This window comes from Ahaetulla prasina, chromosome 4 (genome assembly GCF_028640845.1).
Source record: "Ahaetulla prasina isolate Xishuangbanna chromosome 4, ASM2864084v1, whole genome shotgun sequence".
Classification (NCBI taxonomy): domain Eukaryota; kingdom Metazoa; phylum Chordata; class Lepidosauria; order Squamata; family Colubridae; genus Ahaetulla; species Ahaetulla prasina.
This window is the reverse complement of record NC_080542.1, coordinates 91,685,679-91,706,080: the sequence shown is the minus strand read 5'-3', so window position 1 is coordinate 91,706,080 and position 20,402 is coordinate 91,685,679. Positions and strand designations below refer to the sequence as shown.

Here is a 20,402-nt window from a genome sequence, read left to right as displayed (position 1 = left end):
CGTCGCCTTGTAGTCAGCGCAAATTCTAATTGACCCGTCCGACTTTATTGGGGTGACGATTGGCGTCTCCCACTTTGCGTGATCGACTGGCACCAAAATCCCCTGATTTATGAGCTTGTCCAGCTCCTTATCGATTTTCGGTTTTAGGGCAAAAGGGACTCTCCTCGCTTTAAGCCTAATGGGGGCTACCTGGGGGTCTAAGTTGAAGGAAATAGGGGTCCCCTTGTACTTGCCCAGGCAGTCCTTGAAGACATCTTCGAACTCGTTAAAGAGAATGTCTTTCAGGTTACAGTCACTTTTGTAGATGCCAGTCACTCCCATGCCCAGGGCACGAAACCAGTCTAGTCCCAACAGACTGGGCAGAGTTCCTTCGACGATCGTGATGGGCAGGGTCTTCTTGTATGGACCGTACTCGACTCGGACGGAGGTGGTCCCTCGAACAGGGATGCGATTCCCCTGGTAGTCGTGGACTCGTAGCCGTTGTGCTTGCAGGTGGCGCTTTGCGACGGACGGCAGCGACTTCGCCAAAGTGTCCCAGGACATGATGGTGATCGCTGATCCCGTGTCTACTTCAAGCCGGCACCGTACTCCCTCTATTTTTGGCTTAGTGAAGATCTTCTTCTCCACTTGGGTCGAGGCGCGGCCTATGACCACCGTTGTTTGGTTGGAATCCGCGCCTTTTTTGTTTGAGCCAATCGCGGGTCGCCTTGCCGATTCCGCGCTCTGATTGGCCGATTTGAATTTTCGGAAGGTTGGGGCCGACAAACTTGGGCAAGGTGCCCTTCCTCCCCCCCCCGGCGACATATTGCGTCCTTAAACTTGCAGCGTTGGCGCTGGTGTTGACCCCCGCAGCTTCCGCACTCGCCTCGGTCCCCTTTGTCGCGTTCCTCGGTGCGGCAGACCCCTTCCTCGTCTTCACCGCCGGATTCGGTCTGAACCTCCTCCTGGTGCACGGAGTTGCGCGCCGCCTTCTGTGGGACCGGCTTCTGCAGTGTCTCTGCCGCTTGGGAGGACATTTCATGTGCTCTGGCTTCACCGTCAGGCGTTGGCCAGCGTCAGGTTGCTCTTTGCTAGCAGCCGTCGCTGCAAACGGATGTCTTTGACCCCTCGGATGAGTTGCTCGAGAGCACCTCGTCTGAGTCACGGTATCCGCAGTCCTTGACGCTTTTCTTAGGGCGGCCATGTAGTCACCGATGGATTCGCCCTCCATCTGCCTTCGCTCTCGATTCAAACCGCCGCACGTATTTGGACGGCGTTGGTGCAGTGGTTTTTAGTAAAGTCTGTAAAGTTGGCCATGACACCGACTGCAACGGCGTTGGCTCTGCCAGGGCTTCGCGATATCAATGACCTCCGGACCACAATGGCTTAAGAAATAAGCCCTTTTTGATTATCTGGAACTCCTTGCAGTTCGTTGGCTTCTAAGCTTTGAAGCGGGTCATATCGTTCCCCATTTCTCTTTAGCCAGGTCAAACGGTGCGGGCGGAATGTAACTGGCCATCTCCGCTTTTCTGCCCTGGGTTTGCTGGGTTCGGGTCTATCGTGCTTCAGCTCGGTTCTCCTTAGCCTCGAGATCCCATCCTCGTCGCCAATGTTAAGTTCGGGAAGTCACGAGGCTGGAGACCAGGGTAGTGACAACAATTTTTTAAGTGATCCATAAAAATCAGTACAAGCACCAAATTACATCCTAAACAGAAGTTATATAACATTGCCTCTACAAGGTCATGACTGCCAAAGCTATGTATATTATTTGTTACTTGTATTCAACTTTGTCTCTTATAATAAAATATGCATGACTAGATCTGCAGTTGGAAACAGAAATCCAATGGATTCATGTTATTCAATGACAGATATGGTACCATCTCAAAATTATTATAGAACTAGTAGAAAAGCTTTTCCTTTGTATATTTGGCCTTTTTTTATAGTTTGCTATGCAAGAAAAATTAAGTTTAATTTTTAAAGAAAAAAGCTTAACTAATTTGTTACTTATTAAATAAAGTACATACACAAATGGGATAAAAAAGATTGTAACCTGAAGGAATTATTAAACATTTTTGGAACTACCATTCTGTTAAAGACCAGAAATCTATTCATGTTAATATCATGCAACATTTTAAACTCAGTTCCACACTAAAAGATTGGATTGGTAATTATTTTTCCCTCATACGTTTGGCATTCATTTTTTATTTTAGCAATATTCTACTATAACAAGATTTACTTAAATTATCGGGTTTATATGTGCATTTACCCGAAATATATGATTCTGGGTGATTTACAATATTAATGTAAAAATGTAAAAATATATTAAAAACATAAAACCCATAGCAACCAGGAAATCAACATTCAACATAATCACAAAAAGGGAATCATACATCTGGGGCCCCAGGCTGGAGCCCATTTCTGGGGAAAGGCCAGAAGGGATGGGGCCAGCCTGATCTTGGGAGGGATGACATTCTAAAGGGCAAGGGCAATGACAGAAAAAGCTCTCTTTCTAGGCAGCAATGATGAACAAAGAAACTTGTGCCCAAAGCTATGGTCATTACATTTCATCAGTCACCTGTAAAAAATTCAGTCACTTAGCACTCATCCCGTACTTATGATTACAAAGGCACTTCAGCTCCCCCACATCTATGCTCTTATACTCTCAGGAAACTCCAAAAGCACAGAGAAAAGCAGCAGCTGTGCCCCATAAAGGGACAAACACCCATGAAACACCGACCCAAACTTGTTTGAGGGTTGGGGTAATTTAGAGCAGCATGCCCCACTCCCAGCAATTCCAGGATGGAAAGGCAAGAAGCAGGCAAACCACAGGGATGGGAAGGCCCTTAAAGTTGCTATAATCTGAGCCTTTCCCCTTGCATGGCGATGGCAACAGAACCATCCCCACCAGTACCTTTCCTCATAAGCATTGTATAAGCATCCTGTCCCCATTGTTAGGGTTGGATTTAGCCCTCCCCCATCTACTCCACTTGGGATTTCAGGCCCTATCTACTTGCAGTTGCTGGAGAGATCAACTGATAGGGAGATGCTCCTCTGTCCTGATGGCCCCACTATCCAACAAGCCGCCAGTTACAAAGGAAGAAAAATATCTGAAGTCCACATAGAGGAAAAGTGCCAGGCAGCACTGCAGTACCTCAACTACCTCTTAGGGCCTCTCCCACCAGTAGAGCTACTCCACACTCCTTATTCTGGACTCCATTCACTTAACTCCATTCATGCAAGTGGGAATGCCAGGATTGATATAAGAAATCACATGTGTATCTCTCTTAACCATTTTTATCAGGTATGATTATTAAGCAATAATTATCTGCATAGGCTATTATAAATTATACTATAATATACATATTGTAATTGTTTTAGGTGAATAAAACAAAATATTAATATTATTCAGTAAAATGTTCCTATAACTTTCTCTAAGTTCAACAAATCTGATTTAAATTTTCTTTGCTTTCAAAGCTTTCCAACTTTAGTGCAATCAGATTTCTGAACCATGGAATCAAAGTGTTACTATTATTGTTGTTTTACATACACATTAGAAGACAAAATTTGCCAATAAAAACGTAATCTACAGTACTTGAAGGGTAACGATATAAGGCTTAGTTCAGGCAATACAGTATCATGTTTGAATAATTATAATCAAACACTGGAATTAACTCCCACTCAGCATTCCAATTTTGAAAGAGTTTACTATACTAGCTAATCTTACTATTATTAGAGATAGTTCTAAGTAAATTTAATCCCGACGAAGGACCTAGCTTATCAGAGAACATTTTAATATTATATTTGTCTGGTAGATTTGCTAAACATGCTTATATGCTCCACTAGAGTATATGGAGCCTACACTGAAGTAATGAAGCCTATGCACGCATCCTCTAAAACAGTGGTGTTAAATGTGATTTCATTGAGGGGCACATCAGGGTTGTGTTTCACCTCGGGGGCCCAGGAGGGCATGGCCAGGGTGGCAGTAGCCAGCTTGACATCACTCATGTCAGGGGCACCCGTGGCAGCCCAAGTGCTCTGCCAGCGAAAACAGATTCCCGAGCTCCATTTTTGCTGGCAGAAGCACCATGCACTGCTCCTTCACTGTTTCCAGGGTGGCCCCATGGGCCACATCTAAGTACCCTATGGGCTCAGGGCCTTGAGTTTGACACCCCTGCTCTAAAATTAGACATGTGTTGTTTTCAACAGATAGAGCAGCTTGTCACCATTAACAGCATGGGCACATACCAATGAAAACTTAACACTTGCATACTCAAATCCATTCTGTGTTCTAATTAGTTATCAAATTTAACTATATTAAAAGCTGCATTGTTTTTTCTAGCACAAATGTAGTATTTTATCCTAGAATAAAATTTCATAGCAAAGACATACAAAGAAGAGACAAACTTGGAGTTTGTTTAAAAAAGCCTAAGGCCTGCAAATTAATTGCATAACAAAGCTATTATACACACAGTTATTATCTAACTGGTTTTTGGTATTGTTAGTTTTATATTTATCCTTGATAAACTAGTTTTGCTGCTCAGTTAGAAGGCCCTCCTCTGAGATGTAATTGGGACTAGTACCCAACTATTGTTCTATATCTGAGCAGGAAATCATAACACCTCCTACACCTATGGAATGGTTTAGAGTGATTTGTGTTACAGTAGTTATGTCTGCAGTCTTGGCAGGATTAGTTTGAGATGCATTCCCTGACTCTTGAGGAGCTGCCTGCAGCTGTTCCTGTGAGGTATTTCCAGTTCCTGTCTTATGTAGATATATATCTGTAATGATGGCTTATTGTGCGTCTTTTTTACGATTAAACTACTTGAAACTAATTATTCATAATAACTGCAAGCTATAAATGCAAAATTAAAAATCAAGGACAACTCAGAATCAGGTTCTCTTTCTATCAGTTCTACCCACCTCATCCCACCCCCACAAAAATATCTATTATAATGCTAAATGAGAAGCTAAATGAAGTAAAAAATTCTAAGAATTGTCTTTGATTTAATAGTATCACCAAAATCTGTAGAAAATCCTGTCTGGCTGGGGCAACCAACATTTCCAATTCTTTCTCCTATAAATCAGTTAATGCATTAATGAAGCACATCCACAGTACAGGTAGCCCCCAGCTTACAACCTTTCGTTTAGGATCCATTTGAAGTTACAGCACTTCTAGCAAAAGTGGCTTATGACCAATCCTTACACAACTGTCACATTGTCCCCATAATCACTTGATCAAAATTTGGACACTTGGCAACTTTCTTGGCCTGAAGAAGATGGGCAATGTAGAAATGTGAAATAAATAAACAAACGGTTGCAGCATCTCGGAGTCATGGTATCACCTTTTGCAAACTTCCAAGCTGGCTTCCAACAACCAACAAATCAATTGGGGATTTGCTTAATGACCATTTGACTCACTTAACAACCATGGCAAAAACTGGACCAATTCACTTAATAACTGTCTCACTTAGTAAAGGAAGTTCCAGTCCCAACTATAGTTGTAAATTAAGGACTACCTGTTACGATGAAAATACTGAACAGCAGCAGAGCCAGGGTTTCAGTTGGGAAATCTAAACCCACAAAGCACCTGAAGATCAGACAAGGAATAATGGATGGAAACTGATCAAGAAGAAATTCAACCTAGAAATAAGAAGCAATTTTCTTACAGTGAGAACAATCAAGCAATGAAACAGCTTCAGAAGTTGTAGGAGCTTCACCACTGGCAGCTTTCAAGAAGAGTGCCATCTGCCACTATAGGGTCTCCTGCTTGGAGGGTTGGACTAGATAACCTACAAGGTCGCATTCATCTCTGTTATACTGCTGCTGCTGTTGTTATTGTTGTTGTTGTTGTTGTTGTTACCCTAAAAAGCCCTCACATATACCAAAGTTGTTGCATGAATGATTAAATAACAGAAAGCAAAGGTGAAACAACTTAAGAACTTAAATTCTACAAACCAGAAAGTTTATTTCTATGCACTACTCTGGATTAAAAATGTAATTACATTCGTGAATGCTTATTATGTTAAATTAATATGATTGTTAGGATAAGGTCTGCTTCTCTTGTTTGTTGTGTATTAGATACGAGCCTATTATAAATTGGCCTCTTCTAATTAATTTAATGCTTTAATACCTAAATAGCTCACAATTCATAACCTGAGGGTGTTTGAATGGGAAATAAGCTGCAAATACCAGAAGTAAAGCCAAGAATCTTTGGAATCAAAATCTGAGATAAAGAGTTAATAAATACATTTCTAAATAGATTTCACAGCCTCTCACAAATATGCAGTAAACCTTTCAGTAAAAAATAGGTTTCTTTGTCAAGCTATACTATTTGCACCTGACTTTTCAAAAAGAATTCCATCCACATGATAGCTACATTATTCCAAGATCATCCATAATGTGATATGTTACCCCTCAAGCTCACAACAGCTATTTCACCTGGTGGTGGTGTATGTTTCTTCTGGGTTGTTCACTTCTGTTACATGGATTGGATATTTTTGAAAACAGATGTAGAATGGATTTTATCTTTAAAGTCTATGTCAAGACTGTATAGATTGATAAGTAGAACTTATTAAGATTTCATTTGCTGGGACCAGAGGAAATGTAAAATCTATGATGGAAAAACTGAGGGCCAAGGATTTCATAGGATTTTGGATTTTAAAGGTACTCAAACCATATGGTAATTGAAACATCACAAATATGAGGGCACAAACCACTTACCAATTGCAAAGAATGTAACAAAATGCACCTCAAACCATAGCTCAAACTGAAAACATCAGCCAGCAAAACATCCTAATTCACCAAAAATAGTGCACTGGCAGTATTAGTGAGATAAGAAGCTGATACCACCGGCCCACCATATTTCAGAAATGTATAGGAGGCTGGGAAAGACTAACAGAACCTTTTATAGGATGTATATGGTATATAAGTTGCTCACGCTCTGCTAGTACTTTATATTTTATTACAAAAATACAACTGGAATTACAGATGGAATTAATGGAAGGAATATATATAAAAATTCCAAATAAATGTCAGATCTCAAATTCATGAACTTATCTATCCCTTACTCAAGCTATATGATTTATTTTCCATTGATTTCTGGGATTTTTTTTTCAACAGCAAGATACAGAGCAGGATTTCCTCTTGAACAACCATTGTCAATAGGTCCCTAATAGTCAGTAGTCTAGATGTTGTCAACCAGAGACCACATTACTGTTGACCAAAGAAAAACTCATGCTGTGCTGGCATTACTAAACAATTAACACAAAGGAGACAAAGGTAAATAATAGGTGATTTTAGAATTACTTTGTTATAACTTGAAAACATGGCAAAAGGAACCTAAATAGCATACAGAAATTTTAAAGCCTTTCCCAACAAGAGCCTTTCAGATAAAGGCTACATCTCTCCCAACCCCATCCCAGCAAATATAAGAGGTGTAGCACGATCCAATCTGGGTCTGTCATCAGCACCAGAGGTTCTGGGTTCCAGCACAAATCCAAAGCTTGGAAGACAAAACTCTGATCCCAATGACCGACCCAGATTGGATCCTGCAACATTATCCTGGGACACATACACATGCCTTCATTCGTGATAAGAGTTGTAGTTCAAATATATCTGAATACTAAAAGTGGAAGATCTTTTTAAAGAGTTCACCAGAGATTCTCCCCCATACCATTTTTTAAAAGCAAACAGAAATAGTTTCTCTTCTGTAATAATTGGCGAATGTGCTACACCAGGAAGCTAAAATACCAGTCCATATCTATATCTGAACTTCAGTTTAGATCCTGGTGCCAAACTTAGTATTAACTATTCATATGTTTTCTAACATGGGTTTATGCCAGATATTATTCTAGACTTGAAGCCTACTTGATAATGAATAGCCTACTCAATATCAGTCTCAGGAAATTCAACTGTGTGTCAGCATTCCAAGTAATGCACCCATAAAAGCAGAACTCTGAGGCAGGTAGATTCCTCAAAGAACAATTATTAGATACATCATATTGGCACAACTGGTGAAAACTGACTCTGAAAGTTCCCATGGTTTTCACCTAATTAAAAAGTGAAAGTTCCCCCTTCCTCCAAGTCATCAATCACATTGTCCAATAAAGGTGCTAGCCGGTTGCTTGGTTACTTCACTCTCCTCTTCCCAGCACCTGTTGGAATGTCCTTGGGTTTCCTCAGGAAAACTTTTTGTTTTGACTACAAACCCCCTCTATCTATTCTCCCTATTTATTTACTTCCAAATAAATATACTGTATACAGCCTTAATAACAATATCTAAATACATCAGTTCACAGCTCATTTTTTGTGAGCTATTAAATAAATTGACTATCAAAATATTCCAAAACTACCAAATGTATCATGTTTCAACCAAAGAAAGTATTTATCTTTATCTATAAAAACATTTTTCATACCTCAAAAATCCATTGAAATAAGAGACCTGCAAGACTCGATCACGCACATGACTAAGCTGGGAATAAATATAAAGATTTACCGTATTTTTCGGAGTATAAAATGCAGTTTTCCCCGCTAAGGGGGTGAAAATTTGGGTGTGTCTTATACACCGAATATAATTCCGCCACTGGCCTCCACCCTTTGGCCTCTGCCTCCGAGCAATTTACCTCCTTGCAGCAAACAGCCCATTTCAGCTTCAGCACACCCTGATTAGCACAAACAGTTGATTGTCATTGGATTGGCCTTTCGACCCTCAGCTGTTTCAGGCTGCAGGGATTGCCATTGTCTATTGCTACGCGGGCCTCCCCTGTTTGCTGCAAGGAGGCAAATTGCTGGGAGGCAGATTTTTTTTCTTGTGCTACTCAGGCTGTGCTGAAAACGAAAATAAAATTAAAGCAGACTGTTTGCGGTTTGCTGCAAGGAGGAAAATTGCTGGGAGGCAGAGGAAGATTTTTTTTTCTTGTTTTCCTCCCCAAAAAAGGTAGGTGCGTCCGGAGCATCTTATACTCCGAAAAATACAGTATATTATCTACTAAGTGAAGAAAAGCAAACATCTATCTCAATATTTACTGTCTATTCCACAGTGCTGTTGATCACATAAACTAGTAGATAGATTAGGATAGTTTAATCAATTTCCGAGATTTACACAGAACAATTGTACGAGCCTGTTGTGTTTTGTTTTTTCATTTATATCTTGTCTGAGTTTGTATGAGTTCTTGCCAACCTTTCTTCATGGATAAATCCAGAAAAAATTATATAAACTTTCATTCTTTTTGATATAAACACAATTAATATTTTAACCTTTCTTTGATACATTTTTTCATTATTATTATTATTAGATGAGGAATTAAAAGTATATATTTGAATATTAAAAATTATCAGAATACTATCACTAACTGCTACTAAGGTAAATATGTCACACTATCTCTATTTATGAAGTACAGCACACCTTCTTATAACAGTAATTTCAGAGAATACAATAATTTTTTCCTGAAAGAAGTTCTACCAAGTGCCTTTTTCTAGTATCCGGGAGTTTATGAGTTTTCCCAGAAAAAGGCAAGTTTGTTCTTCAGAAATTATCGGAAGGGGCAAATCTCCATTCCAAAGGATCTTTTTGCCTTTAAATCAAAAGCCCTGCACAGTCTTGGTGATTAATTAATGAAAAACTTCTGCTTTAAGGAGTTTGCTCTTTAAGAACTCCCTGATAGTTTATAAATCACATGTTCTTCAATCAAGTTGCACGCCTGAGGACTATTCTGGTACATCAATTTGGTTTATTTGGTAGCAGTATAGAAGTGGTTTACCATTGTCATCTTGCAGATTTTTTTTTACTTTCCAATCCAGTCTACAACCTTGAAATTCCCCAGTGGTTCCCCACCTAAGTAATAAGTCTTGACTTTCCTTAGTTTCCAGGCCAGAGTCTGTCTGTAAATCTGTGACTCTAACTGAATATGTGGAGGGCCTTGGGGAAGGAGGCAAAGAGATGCTGCCTAGGAAACAATCAGACAAGAGAGGCAGGAGCCCCCAGTAGCTCAACAGTCAGAGAAAGAAACTTAGAAAGGACCCTCCCTAATGGATCAAGCAGTTAAAAGTGGCAGCCAGGAAGTGTGTACTTCCAGACCTGTAACATTATTTTAATGTAATCTTTCAATATAAATTAGTACCATGTTTCTCTACAGCAAGGACAAATCGGTCAACAGCAAATAGACATACCTAAATCCATCCTACTAAAATCAATACAATCTAAAAATGCCTATTGAAGGAATGCTACAATTGTGACTTTAAAAAGCACAACCCCCATAAAATTTCTTAAGGATATCAAGTTGCTATTTTTTTCTCTATAATAAGAATGGGCAATATTTCTGGAATTGAAGATTGCAATTCAGCTTTAGAAGTTTCCGGAGAACCACAGAAGATTATTTAGTGATGACACAGGTCTTTGGATGGAAGAAAGCTAAGATAGGAATGAAAGCAGAAAGTACAGAAATCCTTAATTTATGACCGCAACCAGGACCGTAATTTCAGTCACTAAGAAATGCTATCCTTAAGCAAGTCAGCAGAAGATCATACCTGATTTTACAGCCTGTTTTACCATGGCCACCAAGAGAATCCAACTTCTCCCACTAGAAGCTGGCTGGGAAGTTCACAAATCACAATCACACAACTGCAAGAACCATTGTTAAGCATCCAAACTGTGACCGTATAATTGTGAAGAGGGGGGTGACAGTAGTAACTTTGAGAATATTTCGTAAGTATTTTTTCAGTACTATCATAAGTTTGAACTGTTACTAAATGAGTAATCATAAGTCAAGGACTACCTGGGAGACAAATCACTTCTATCACCTTTCACCATAGCAAAGATATGGCTGGTTCTTTTGGGCTTTGTGGTCTGAGGTATCTGTTACATGCTGCAGTTTTTATGAGGTATGCTGTTTTAGTTAACCATTCAGGCATATGGGTTCTGTACCTGGAGTGCCTATTTTTATTTTATATTTTTGTCTACAGTTAGCCATCCAGTCATATACATCATAAATAAATAAAAATGTTTTATGATTTTTATATGAATCAGCTGTGAAATCATGCAGTTGTATATAAACAAATATGCAAATAAATAAACAATCTCTCTGTCTCTCCCTTCCTCCTTGCAAGTATTCCAGGAGAATCTGGTCAGCCACCACTAGAAAAATACTCTTTCCCTTTATTACACAAGCTATGTTTAATAATGTAGTATTTTTACTAAATATTCAGAAGGCTGTGCTGTAGAAACTAACTTAGTATAAAATAAATGGAAATTATATAAGAATTTTAGTTTCTTTTTCCTAGTTAAGAAACGGAAAGTGTCAAAAGGGTGTGTTTTCACCAAATTCTACAACTGAGTAATTCACTGAATCATTGGCTTGTTCAAAGTAGCAAGGTTAAAGATGAAACACTGTTTTTTTCTCTAAGTATAAACTTTCCAATATGTATTCTAAATTTTCTCATCTCCTTAAAACTAACATTTTGACTTTTTTTTGCAAAACTTCACAGATATCTTTAGACTCTATTACGTACATGAGGCATACATTCCCTCCAGTGGTGAATCAAAACAACCTAAATCAATAAACCACATTAGCATCTACAGGATTTTCTAAGTCATTTTCTATTTTAGCTCACTCGTCTCAAATCAGGCTTAGAGCTAGAGGACTGGAAGTAGCCAATGTGACACCAATTTTTCAAAGGAAAGCTGAAGAGATTTTAAAACTGAAGATTCATCAGCTTAACATTTCTTCTAGAAATATTAGCAGAAACAGTAATCAGAGAAAAGTAACTAGTTACTTAGATGAACATTAATAGCTACTATTATTAATAGCTATTATACTGAACTAGGAGCAAAAAAATAAACCCTGCCTCAGCAGTGGAAACTTGCAAGGTGACTTTGGGCCAGTCATTCTTTCTCTTACCTGGCAAATTTATTGTGGATATCAAGTACAAATAAATAACACATTTTAAAAAATAGAAGGAAGGAGCACTTTGTGCACCATCTTCCTACATAAAAGTCTGGATGTCTTCAAATTGATCAATCAAATGTCAAATGCACTGCAATTTAAGTAAGTATGCAATAGTTATTGAGGCACATGAGCACCACTTTAAATTTACTTAAACTGAAGCAGCTATGGCAAAAAAGCAAAATGTTAGACTAATGTAAGGGCTGGTCCTGATCCAGCAGAACTGTTCTTATCTTCTTATAAATACCAGAAGAAAACATTCAAGGAAAACAGAATGATATAAATACAGAAGGGTCCTACATTCTGTTGCTACAGTGGCCAAGAGTTGCTTGCAAAAAGCCTCCACAGCCAGCAGTAGTAAAATATTTTTGCATAACTTTCTTCCAAAACCAACTCTTTAACTTAGTACTAGAATCATACCATGACAGATAGTCATCAACTTACGATCACAATTATGCCCAAAATTTATGTTAAGTGAGAAATTTATGAAGTGAATTTTGCCCCATTGTATGACTTGTCATGTTTCATTTATTAAATGAATCACTGCAGCTGTTAAATTAGTAATATGTTGTTAAATAAGTGAATTTGGTTTCCCCGTTGACTTTGCTTGTCAGAAGGTCATAAAGGCGATCACATGATCTCAGGACACTGCAACCGTCATAATTATGAATCAGTTATCAAGCATCCAAATGTAAAATCACATGACCATGGAGATGTACAATGGTCGTAAGTGTGAAAAATGGCATGTCACTTTTTTCAGTGTGGTTGTAACTTTGAACAGTCACTATATGAACTGTTGTAAGTCAAGAACTACCTGTAATACCAAGAAAACACAAATGTGTGGTTTTTGTTAGGTAAATGATTAAACTAACAGTCAAAATACATAGAAATTTGAACATAAAAAAGTTGCTGTGGATTTTACTCCACTAATACTTGCTGACTATAGGGGATAGTGCTTTTCTCCATTTCAAAGCCATTGAGCCAGTGCTTTCTGAAGACATTTCCACAGTCATATGGCCAGCATGTTGTCATGGAGTACTGTTACCTTCTCACCAAAGTGGTGCCTATTTATCTACCTGCATTTGACTGCTAGGTTGGCAGGAGCTTGCGCGAGGATGGGACCTCACCACTTTATGTGGCACTCGGGTCTCAAACCTGGCTTGCTGAATTTCCAACCAACAAGTCCAGTATCTTAACTGCTGAGTCACTGTGCCACCCTCTATTTCTTAAGATACCCAGTATCTTAACTGCTGTGGCACTGTGCCACATAGGACAATGTTTATCTGGAACCAAGTAGGCCACTTTCATGAGAATGCCTAATCTCAACTATTAATGTACTTCATAAACCACTTAAGAGGAGAAATTTAAAGAACATGGCATAAAGATAGTCCTCAAGTTATGAGGGCAATTGGGCAGCAAGTAGGCAGTTACCAAGATAATGGTAGCAGACCCTGTTGCTGTCATAACTCCAGGACTGTGTGGATCATTAAAGAGGAAAAGATGGGAATCTCATATAAAGAGCATAGGGGGATGAGGGTTGCCAGTGGCAGGCACTAGAAAAAGCAGCTAGTAAAGGTAGTGGATGAGTGCTGGGAAATATAGGTGGCAATAGGGTGCTACAAAATATAAAGATCCCTGGGATCTTATATTTTGTAATAGGGTTTTTCAGAAGGGACTTGGAATGATTTATGGAAATGACTTGCAAGCTTCCCTATTATCCTTGAGAGAGAAGTTGTAGTGATCATATTGACATGGTTTGCTGTCACATTGTAATCTCAAGCTGGATGCCCAAAGATAAACATCACAATCAACTGACCTCAAGGACACAGTGACACTATTTTGTAGACTAATTGCAAGTCTCCTTCATTCAAAGCAATCACCAAATGAGTGGTTGTAAGTCAATGACTAACTGTATTTGATTTGCACAAAGCTTCTGAAATGGTTCCATATACAGGTAATCCTAGAGTTACGACAGTTCACTTAGTGACAGTTTGAAGTTGTGCAATAACTGCCTCCCTTCCAAACTTTTGCAAGCCGATCGGACAGTGGGAGCAAAAAAATGTCTTTATTTAAGACAACTTCCAGAGAGGCAGCAATTGCAGCATAAAGAAGAAGGGGTCCTGTGGCATCTTAAATAACATCAAGTTACAGCATAAACTTTCACAGTCTGTGAATTCCTCTAGAGTTAATAGTAAATAGTGAGATAACCATTCATTATGGTTATCTGGTGAAGCTCAAACCTCAATATCTTTGTTAACCTTATGAATCAGAAACAGAGATAATGCCACAGAACAAAAAATACTTAACAGGTATTTTAAGAATTAATAGAAACCAAGTTAAAAGAAACTATCTTATTTAAAGTTAGGGAATGTAGTAGTGCTATCAGAATAAAATGAGAAGGCTGTGGACAAGTCATATGTATCACCACTGCCTCTCTTCCCCACACTGTCCTATAGGTAGTCCTCGACTTACAATCATTCATTTAGCGACTGCTCAAAGTTACACCCGCACTGAAAAAAGTGATCTACAAATGATCCTTGGCCTTAGACTTGGTAGCATCCCCAAGGTCACATTAAAATGTAGGCATTTGAGCAACTGGCATGTATTTATAATAGTTTCAGGATCCTGGGGTCATGTGATCACCATTTGTGACTTTCCCAGTTAGTTTCTGGCAAGTACAGTCAATAGGAGAAGCTGGATTCACTTAACAACTGCAGTGATTTACTTAATAACTGCAGTGATTTATTTAACAACCTTGGCAAAAAAAGGGTCATAAAATCAACCATGACTCATTTAACTGCTTTATTTAACAATGGAAATTCCAATTTTGCTTGTAAGTCCAGGATTCCTTCTATAGATAGTCCTCGACTTACGATCACAACTGAACCCCAAATTTCCCTTGCTAATTGAAACATTTGTAAAGTGAGTTTTGCCCTATTTTATGACCGTTCTTACCATAGTTAAGTGAATCACTGCAGTTGTTAAGTTAATAACATGGTAGTTAAGTGAATCTTGCTTCCTCATTTACTTTGCTTATCAGAAAGTCGCAAAAGGAGATTATATGCAACTGTCACTGCGACTGGGTCACTGCAACTGTCATAAATATGAGCCATAAATATGAGCCATTCTGATTTCGTGACCTTGAGGATTCTGTAATATGAAAAATGGTCGTAAGTCACTTTTTTCAGTGCTGTTGTAACTTCAAACAGTCAGTAAACAAACTTTTAGGTCAAGGACTACCTGTAGTTTTTTTCCTCCTACTTAAAAGAAATGTTTAAATACCTGCTGTTTCTTTCCTATGTGCTGCTTCCTAACAAGCATGTACATTATTTTGTTTGTAAACAGAAAGAAAAACAATCCACTATTTAGATATATATATCACTACAGACCTTTACATAAGGAATAACCTGACTCATCATTCTGTATCTGATAGTTTCCTGAACTTTTAACAGTGTTTGCAGATTGCTTAGTAAACAGTCTGCTGCAGAAAAGGAACCTATTTCCTTCCTGCAGAACAATTAGGAATCAGGGAAATGGAAAACATAGGACTTGCTTTGGAATAATTATTCCTAGATATTTTAGGGCAAATCCATTTAAAATCAGAGTGCAGATTCTATGAAACACTTTTGTTTAATAGCATTAATATGAAACCAATTATAAAATCTCAAAATCCTTTCTAAGAAAACAATAGCAATGGTGTAAAGAAGAGATCTTACTGTTTCTGTACCTAATTAAGTTTTATGAAAAAAGGCCCTTGATCCTCCCACTAGCTGTGACATCATGCAACAGAACTGATAACAAATTTTATTAGGCCAGGAAGACAATGTGGTCTGGTCTTGGATCCTCTTCCTAAAATCTATCTCTACCCAATTAATTTATGGACCAAGTTCATTAAAAGGTATACTGATGTACTATATGTCTCCGTCAATATACTGATTGATTAGTTAATAAAATTGTATTGTATTATCAGAAAAACAAAACTTCAGCTATAACAAGTTAAAAAATCATCTACCAGCAATTTGTAATATTGAAGATGTAACAGACAATTGTTGCACCCAGGCATAATTCCTCCACAATCAGAATATTTTTGCAGATTTTGCCGATGCTATTCCACTTGAAAAAAATCAATACTATTCAACTCTGTATTTATACATATAAGAGAATATTTCTTTATTTTATTTAGTAAATATTCTAAAAGGCAAGATTTTAGATATCAATTAAGTTTTGTTTCTCAATACACAAAGCACTTGATTTTTATTTCCGTTCCTTCTATTTCACCTTCCAAGAAATTAGTGGAGTTTGTAACATCAACCATCATAAAGGTATTATTTGCAGAAAAAAAATACACATAACATTTTCAATCCAACTTGTCACCAAATCTTCCAACTCTTATGATCTGCCAAAATGGCAATATTTCATCATTTTAAAGCAATTATTATTCAAAATTATAAAATAAAATGTAGAAAATTAAATTAGAATAGTAAATGGTTAGCACTTCTGTGATTTTCAGTACTGATTTAAAGTCTAGATGAAACAATCTTTATTGAAAGCACTAGAATATGTTTTCTGTCAATGCATTATTCAAGAAAGATACATCTAAAATGGGAATGAAACAGTATTTTTTACCAGTGGTTATAAGAGCACCCTCACATTTTTGTAATCTGTCAACTTGTCAGTTTTATATTCCAGGATCATTTTTTTAAAGTCAGAATTCACTTTGCCTAGTTTGTATGTATTAGCCAAGTGGAATATCCATACTATCTTCTTTCCAGTTAACTTATTGAGCAAACTAGGTAGATAAATCTCCCCGCAGATGAGTAGTTTTTAATTAACCAAAATACCAAAAGCACCAAATGATCATTTAAGTGGTACTTCAAATTTCTTTTCCTTTAACTTTCCATCCAAACACATTACTACGGTATTTCACTATTCTGATTTATCTTCATAATGCTGTTGTCCAACTGCAGATTCCTCATTTTTGTCTAATTTTTTAAAAAGCCAATAGGAAAATCTATACTATAGCCTTTAAACCTTCAGTATATACTCCTAAGCAATCAGCTAGTTAACCTGACAAATTTACTAATTTTTGGTATGCTGTGTCCCTTGCAGGAAAATTCACAAATGGCAACCACTAGCTTTTGGATTTTCATTAAAAATTAAAGTTAAACCTGTACAAGGTAATGTCAGAAAGCAAATCTCCAGCAGTTAGATGGACACAGCCAACTTAGTAACCAGAAGACATCAAACAGCAGACTTTAGAAACACACCATGAAGCAGTGGGAAAAAAATACAATAGGCAGGAGAAAGAGTTTTTAGTGAAACTTTTTTTGGAAATACCAACTGACATCTTAAAAGCAATCAGAAATCTGAGGTGCTGAGAATTTCCAAAGCGTGAGCTGAAAAAGGAACTTCAGTGAGAGAGAAAAGATACTTTAAAAAAGTCCTATGAAGACGAATGGGAAGCAGAAAAGGAAAAGTGAGAGAAATTATATGCTGGGTTCCATAAGCTTTAGGATGAGCATCAATCTAAAAAAAAAGTATTTGTAAGAGTGGAAGAAAGAGAAATAAATAATCGTCAGCGCCACACCTTAGCAAGTCCGCTGGGTTCGAGAAAGCGGAGGCAGAACGGGGAGTGGGGAGTTAGTCTCAATTCTTTCCCTTAACAGTGAAGACCAAGGTTCTTTTCACCACCGTGCAAACTACCTTTTCTCCTTAATACCTGCTTTGCCAACCTTGGATGAGGTTGGTGTATTTGCTCAAGGTCCCCTCCAGAACTGCCTCCGTTCTCCTACCAGCCGCCAGTCCCCCCGGGGCACCGCCGCCGCAGCCTCCTCCTGGACTGGCCGCAGCTGAACTAGGGCTGCTGCTGCTTCCTCCATCCGGCCTCACGGCCACCGCTGCAACCACCGCTCCTGCTTGCCGGCCATAGAGACCCCGACTGGTAGAAGTGGAAGGCGAGGAGCCCGCCGACGTGGGGCGACTGCTACTCCGGCTGCTACTGTTACTGCCTCCGCCGCTGCTATTGGCTGTAGCCACGGCCGCTGACACGTTGTCCCCGGGGCTTTGCGCCGCTGTAGCTGCCTTCTCCATGGAGTTCAGGGGAAGGCTCTGAGGCGGCCCCGGCCCTTGCTTAGATTGTAGCTGCTGCCGGCAGGTTGGGAAATATCCGAGTCATTCGCTAAGAAAAAGGGAGAGGAAGGACTGGGCGATCCCCGTGGCCGCCACCCACTCAAGGGCTTTTTGCGCCCACAAAGCGGAGACGGCGCCGGCGCTTTGTGTCCAGTGGCGTGGAGAAATCCGCCCCGCCCGCGATTCTCCCTCGAGGCCGCCCTCTTGCTCCAGCCCTAGTTGTGAATCTCTACTTGAGGCCCGCCAGAAAGGCCGGCCGCGAGCGATTCTCCGTGCTACGAAATTTGGGAGGAGACAAGATACACTCGCGCCTCGCTCTTACTGCCAGCGCCGGCTGCCTCTGCTCCGACGCGTACGCTTTTTGGAAGACTAGCCCAAGGAGCGTTCAGCCGGAATAACTTTTGCATCAGAGTTACGGAGTTGAAGGCGTGTGGACAGCCACCGCGGTGAATGTCAGGCTGGTTGATTTTATAACTGGTCTTAAGCCGAAGGCCATAAACCATGCTGAATAGGCAACTCCGCTCAATGCGAATTAGACTGCCCTTGAATGGCAGAAGAGGTCCCGGAGACGCTGTCCGACCAGTGTATCCCACCTTCTGCCCCATCGTGGGAGAAGAGCTATCAATGGTAGCAAGTAAAAAGTGTATATGCAGGTTTTAAAAGCATGTGCCTTGGCAGATGGAGTAGGAACTAACCTTTTGATTATTTATGCCATATGATATAATCCATAATTTTTATGATATAATCCATAATTTTTCAAGATTAAGTCCCAAGAAAAGCTGTTCTACTTATTCAGTAGAACAGGCTTTTCCAATCTGGGTCCATCTGATCTATAAATTGCATCATGGTTTGCTGCTTGAAGTGATACTGTGGAGGACCTTATTGTTCCATTTCACGCTAAAACTTTAATTCAATCTTGATTTTTTAAAAATAAAAAGTCTACTAGAAAGAATTGGGTAAGAACATGTTTTTATTAAAGGCTAATTTTCCCCTTCAGGTTTTTAAACAAAGTCTTTCCATATCTGAAATTTTATAATTTCTGAAATTTACTGAATCAATTTTCTAACCACATAAAACTCTAAATCATAAAATGAATACTAAATTGAGTTAGACTCGTAAAAACACTGTTCCATCCATGAAGTTCAAGTTAAGAAATAATCAAACTTATTGTATGAATACAGCCAACAATATGGCTAATATTGGGGAACATCATTTATAGTAATTTGTTGTTGCGAAGTCGTGTCCGACCCATCGCGACAACATTCCTCCAGGCCTTCCTGTCCTCTACCATCCTCTGGAGTCCATTTAAACTCATGCCTACTGCTTCAGTGACTCCATTCAGCCACCTCGTTCTCTGTCGTCCCATTCTTCTTTTGCCCTCAATCTTTCCTAGCATTAGGCTCTTCTCCTTCTTTCTCATTAGATGGCCAAAGTATTTCAGTTTCATGTTCAGGATCTGGCCTTCTAAAGAGCAGTCAGGGTTGATCTCCTCTAGAACTGATTTGTTTGTTCGCCTTGCAGTCCAAGGGACTCGCAGGAGTCTTCTCCAGCACCAGCAAAGGCCTCAATTCTTTGGCGCTCAGCCTTTCTTATGGTCCAACCTTCACAACCATACATTGCAATTGGGAAAACCATAGCCTTGACTATATGCACTTTCGTTGGCAGGGTGATGTCTCTGCTTTTTAGTACGCTGTCTAGATTTGCCATAGTTTTCCTCCCCAGGAGCAAGCGTCTTTTAATTTCTTGGCTGCAGTCCCCATCTGCGGTGATCTTGGTGCCCAGGAAAATAAAATCTGTCACTACCTCCATTTCTTCACCATCTATCTGCCAGGAATTGAGAGGGCCGAATGCCATGATTTTAGTTTTCTTAATGTTGAGTTTCAAGGCAACTTTTGCACTCTCCTCCTTCACCCGCATCAAGAGACTCTTTAGTTCCTCTTCGCTTTCTGCCAATAGAGTGGTATCATCTGCATATCTGAGGTTGTTGATATTTCTTCCGGCAATCTTAATTCCAATTTTTGATTCATCTAGCCCCGCCTTTCTCATGATATGTTCTGCATATAAGTTAAATAGGCAGGGTGATAGTATACAGCCTTTATTTATTCATATGTATATATGTATATGTATGTGTATGTATGTATGTATGTATTTGTTTTCTGAGGTTTTCGCGGGTGTTTGTATGTAGGTCTTTGGTTATTCGGGTTTTCTCCCGCGTAAAATTGGAAGTGTCTTGGCGACGTTTCGACGAAGTCTCGTTCGTCATCTTCAGGCTTCAGCTTCGTGCTTCTGGGAGCAATGTGTGATTGCAGCTGTTTCTTCCTTTTTAACTGCTAGTGGGGGTTTGAACTGATTGGG

General features: G+C 39.2%; 1 protein-coding gene across 5 annotated transcripts in view; it reads right to left on the bottom strand.

Moving 5' to 3' along the window:
* Window positions 1-18,370, bottom strand: part of OSBPL10 (oxysterol binding protein like 10) — a 137,103-nt gene extending 118,733 nt beyond the window's left edge. Inside the window, exon 1 of one of the 5 annotated variants that reach the window (XM_058183617.1) lies at window positions 17,638-18,370. In XM_058183617.1, the coding sequence (XP_058039600.1) occupies window positions 17,638-18,008 (371 nt within the window). In that variant the 5' untranslated portion in view covers window positions 18,009-18,370. The other 4 variants (XM_058183616.1, XM_058183615.1, XM_058183614.1 and 1 more) reach the window with 4 other exon arrangements.
* Window positions 18,371-20,402: the final 2,032 nt, after the last annotated feature.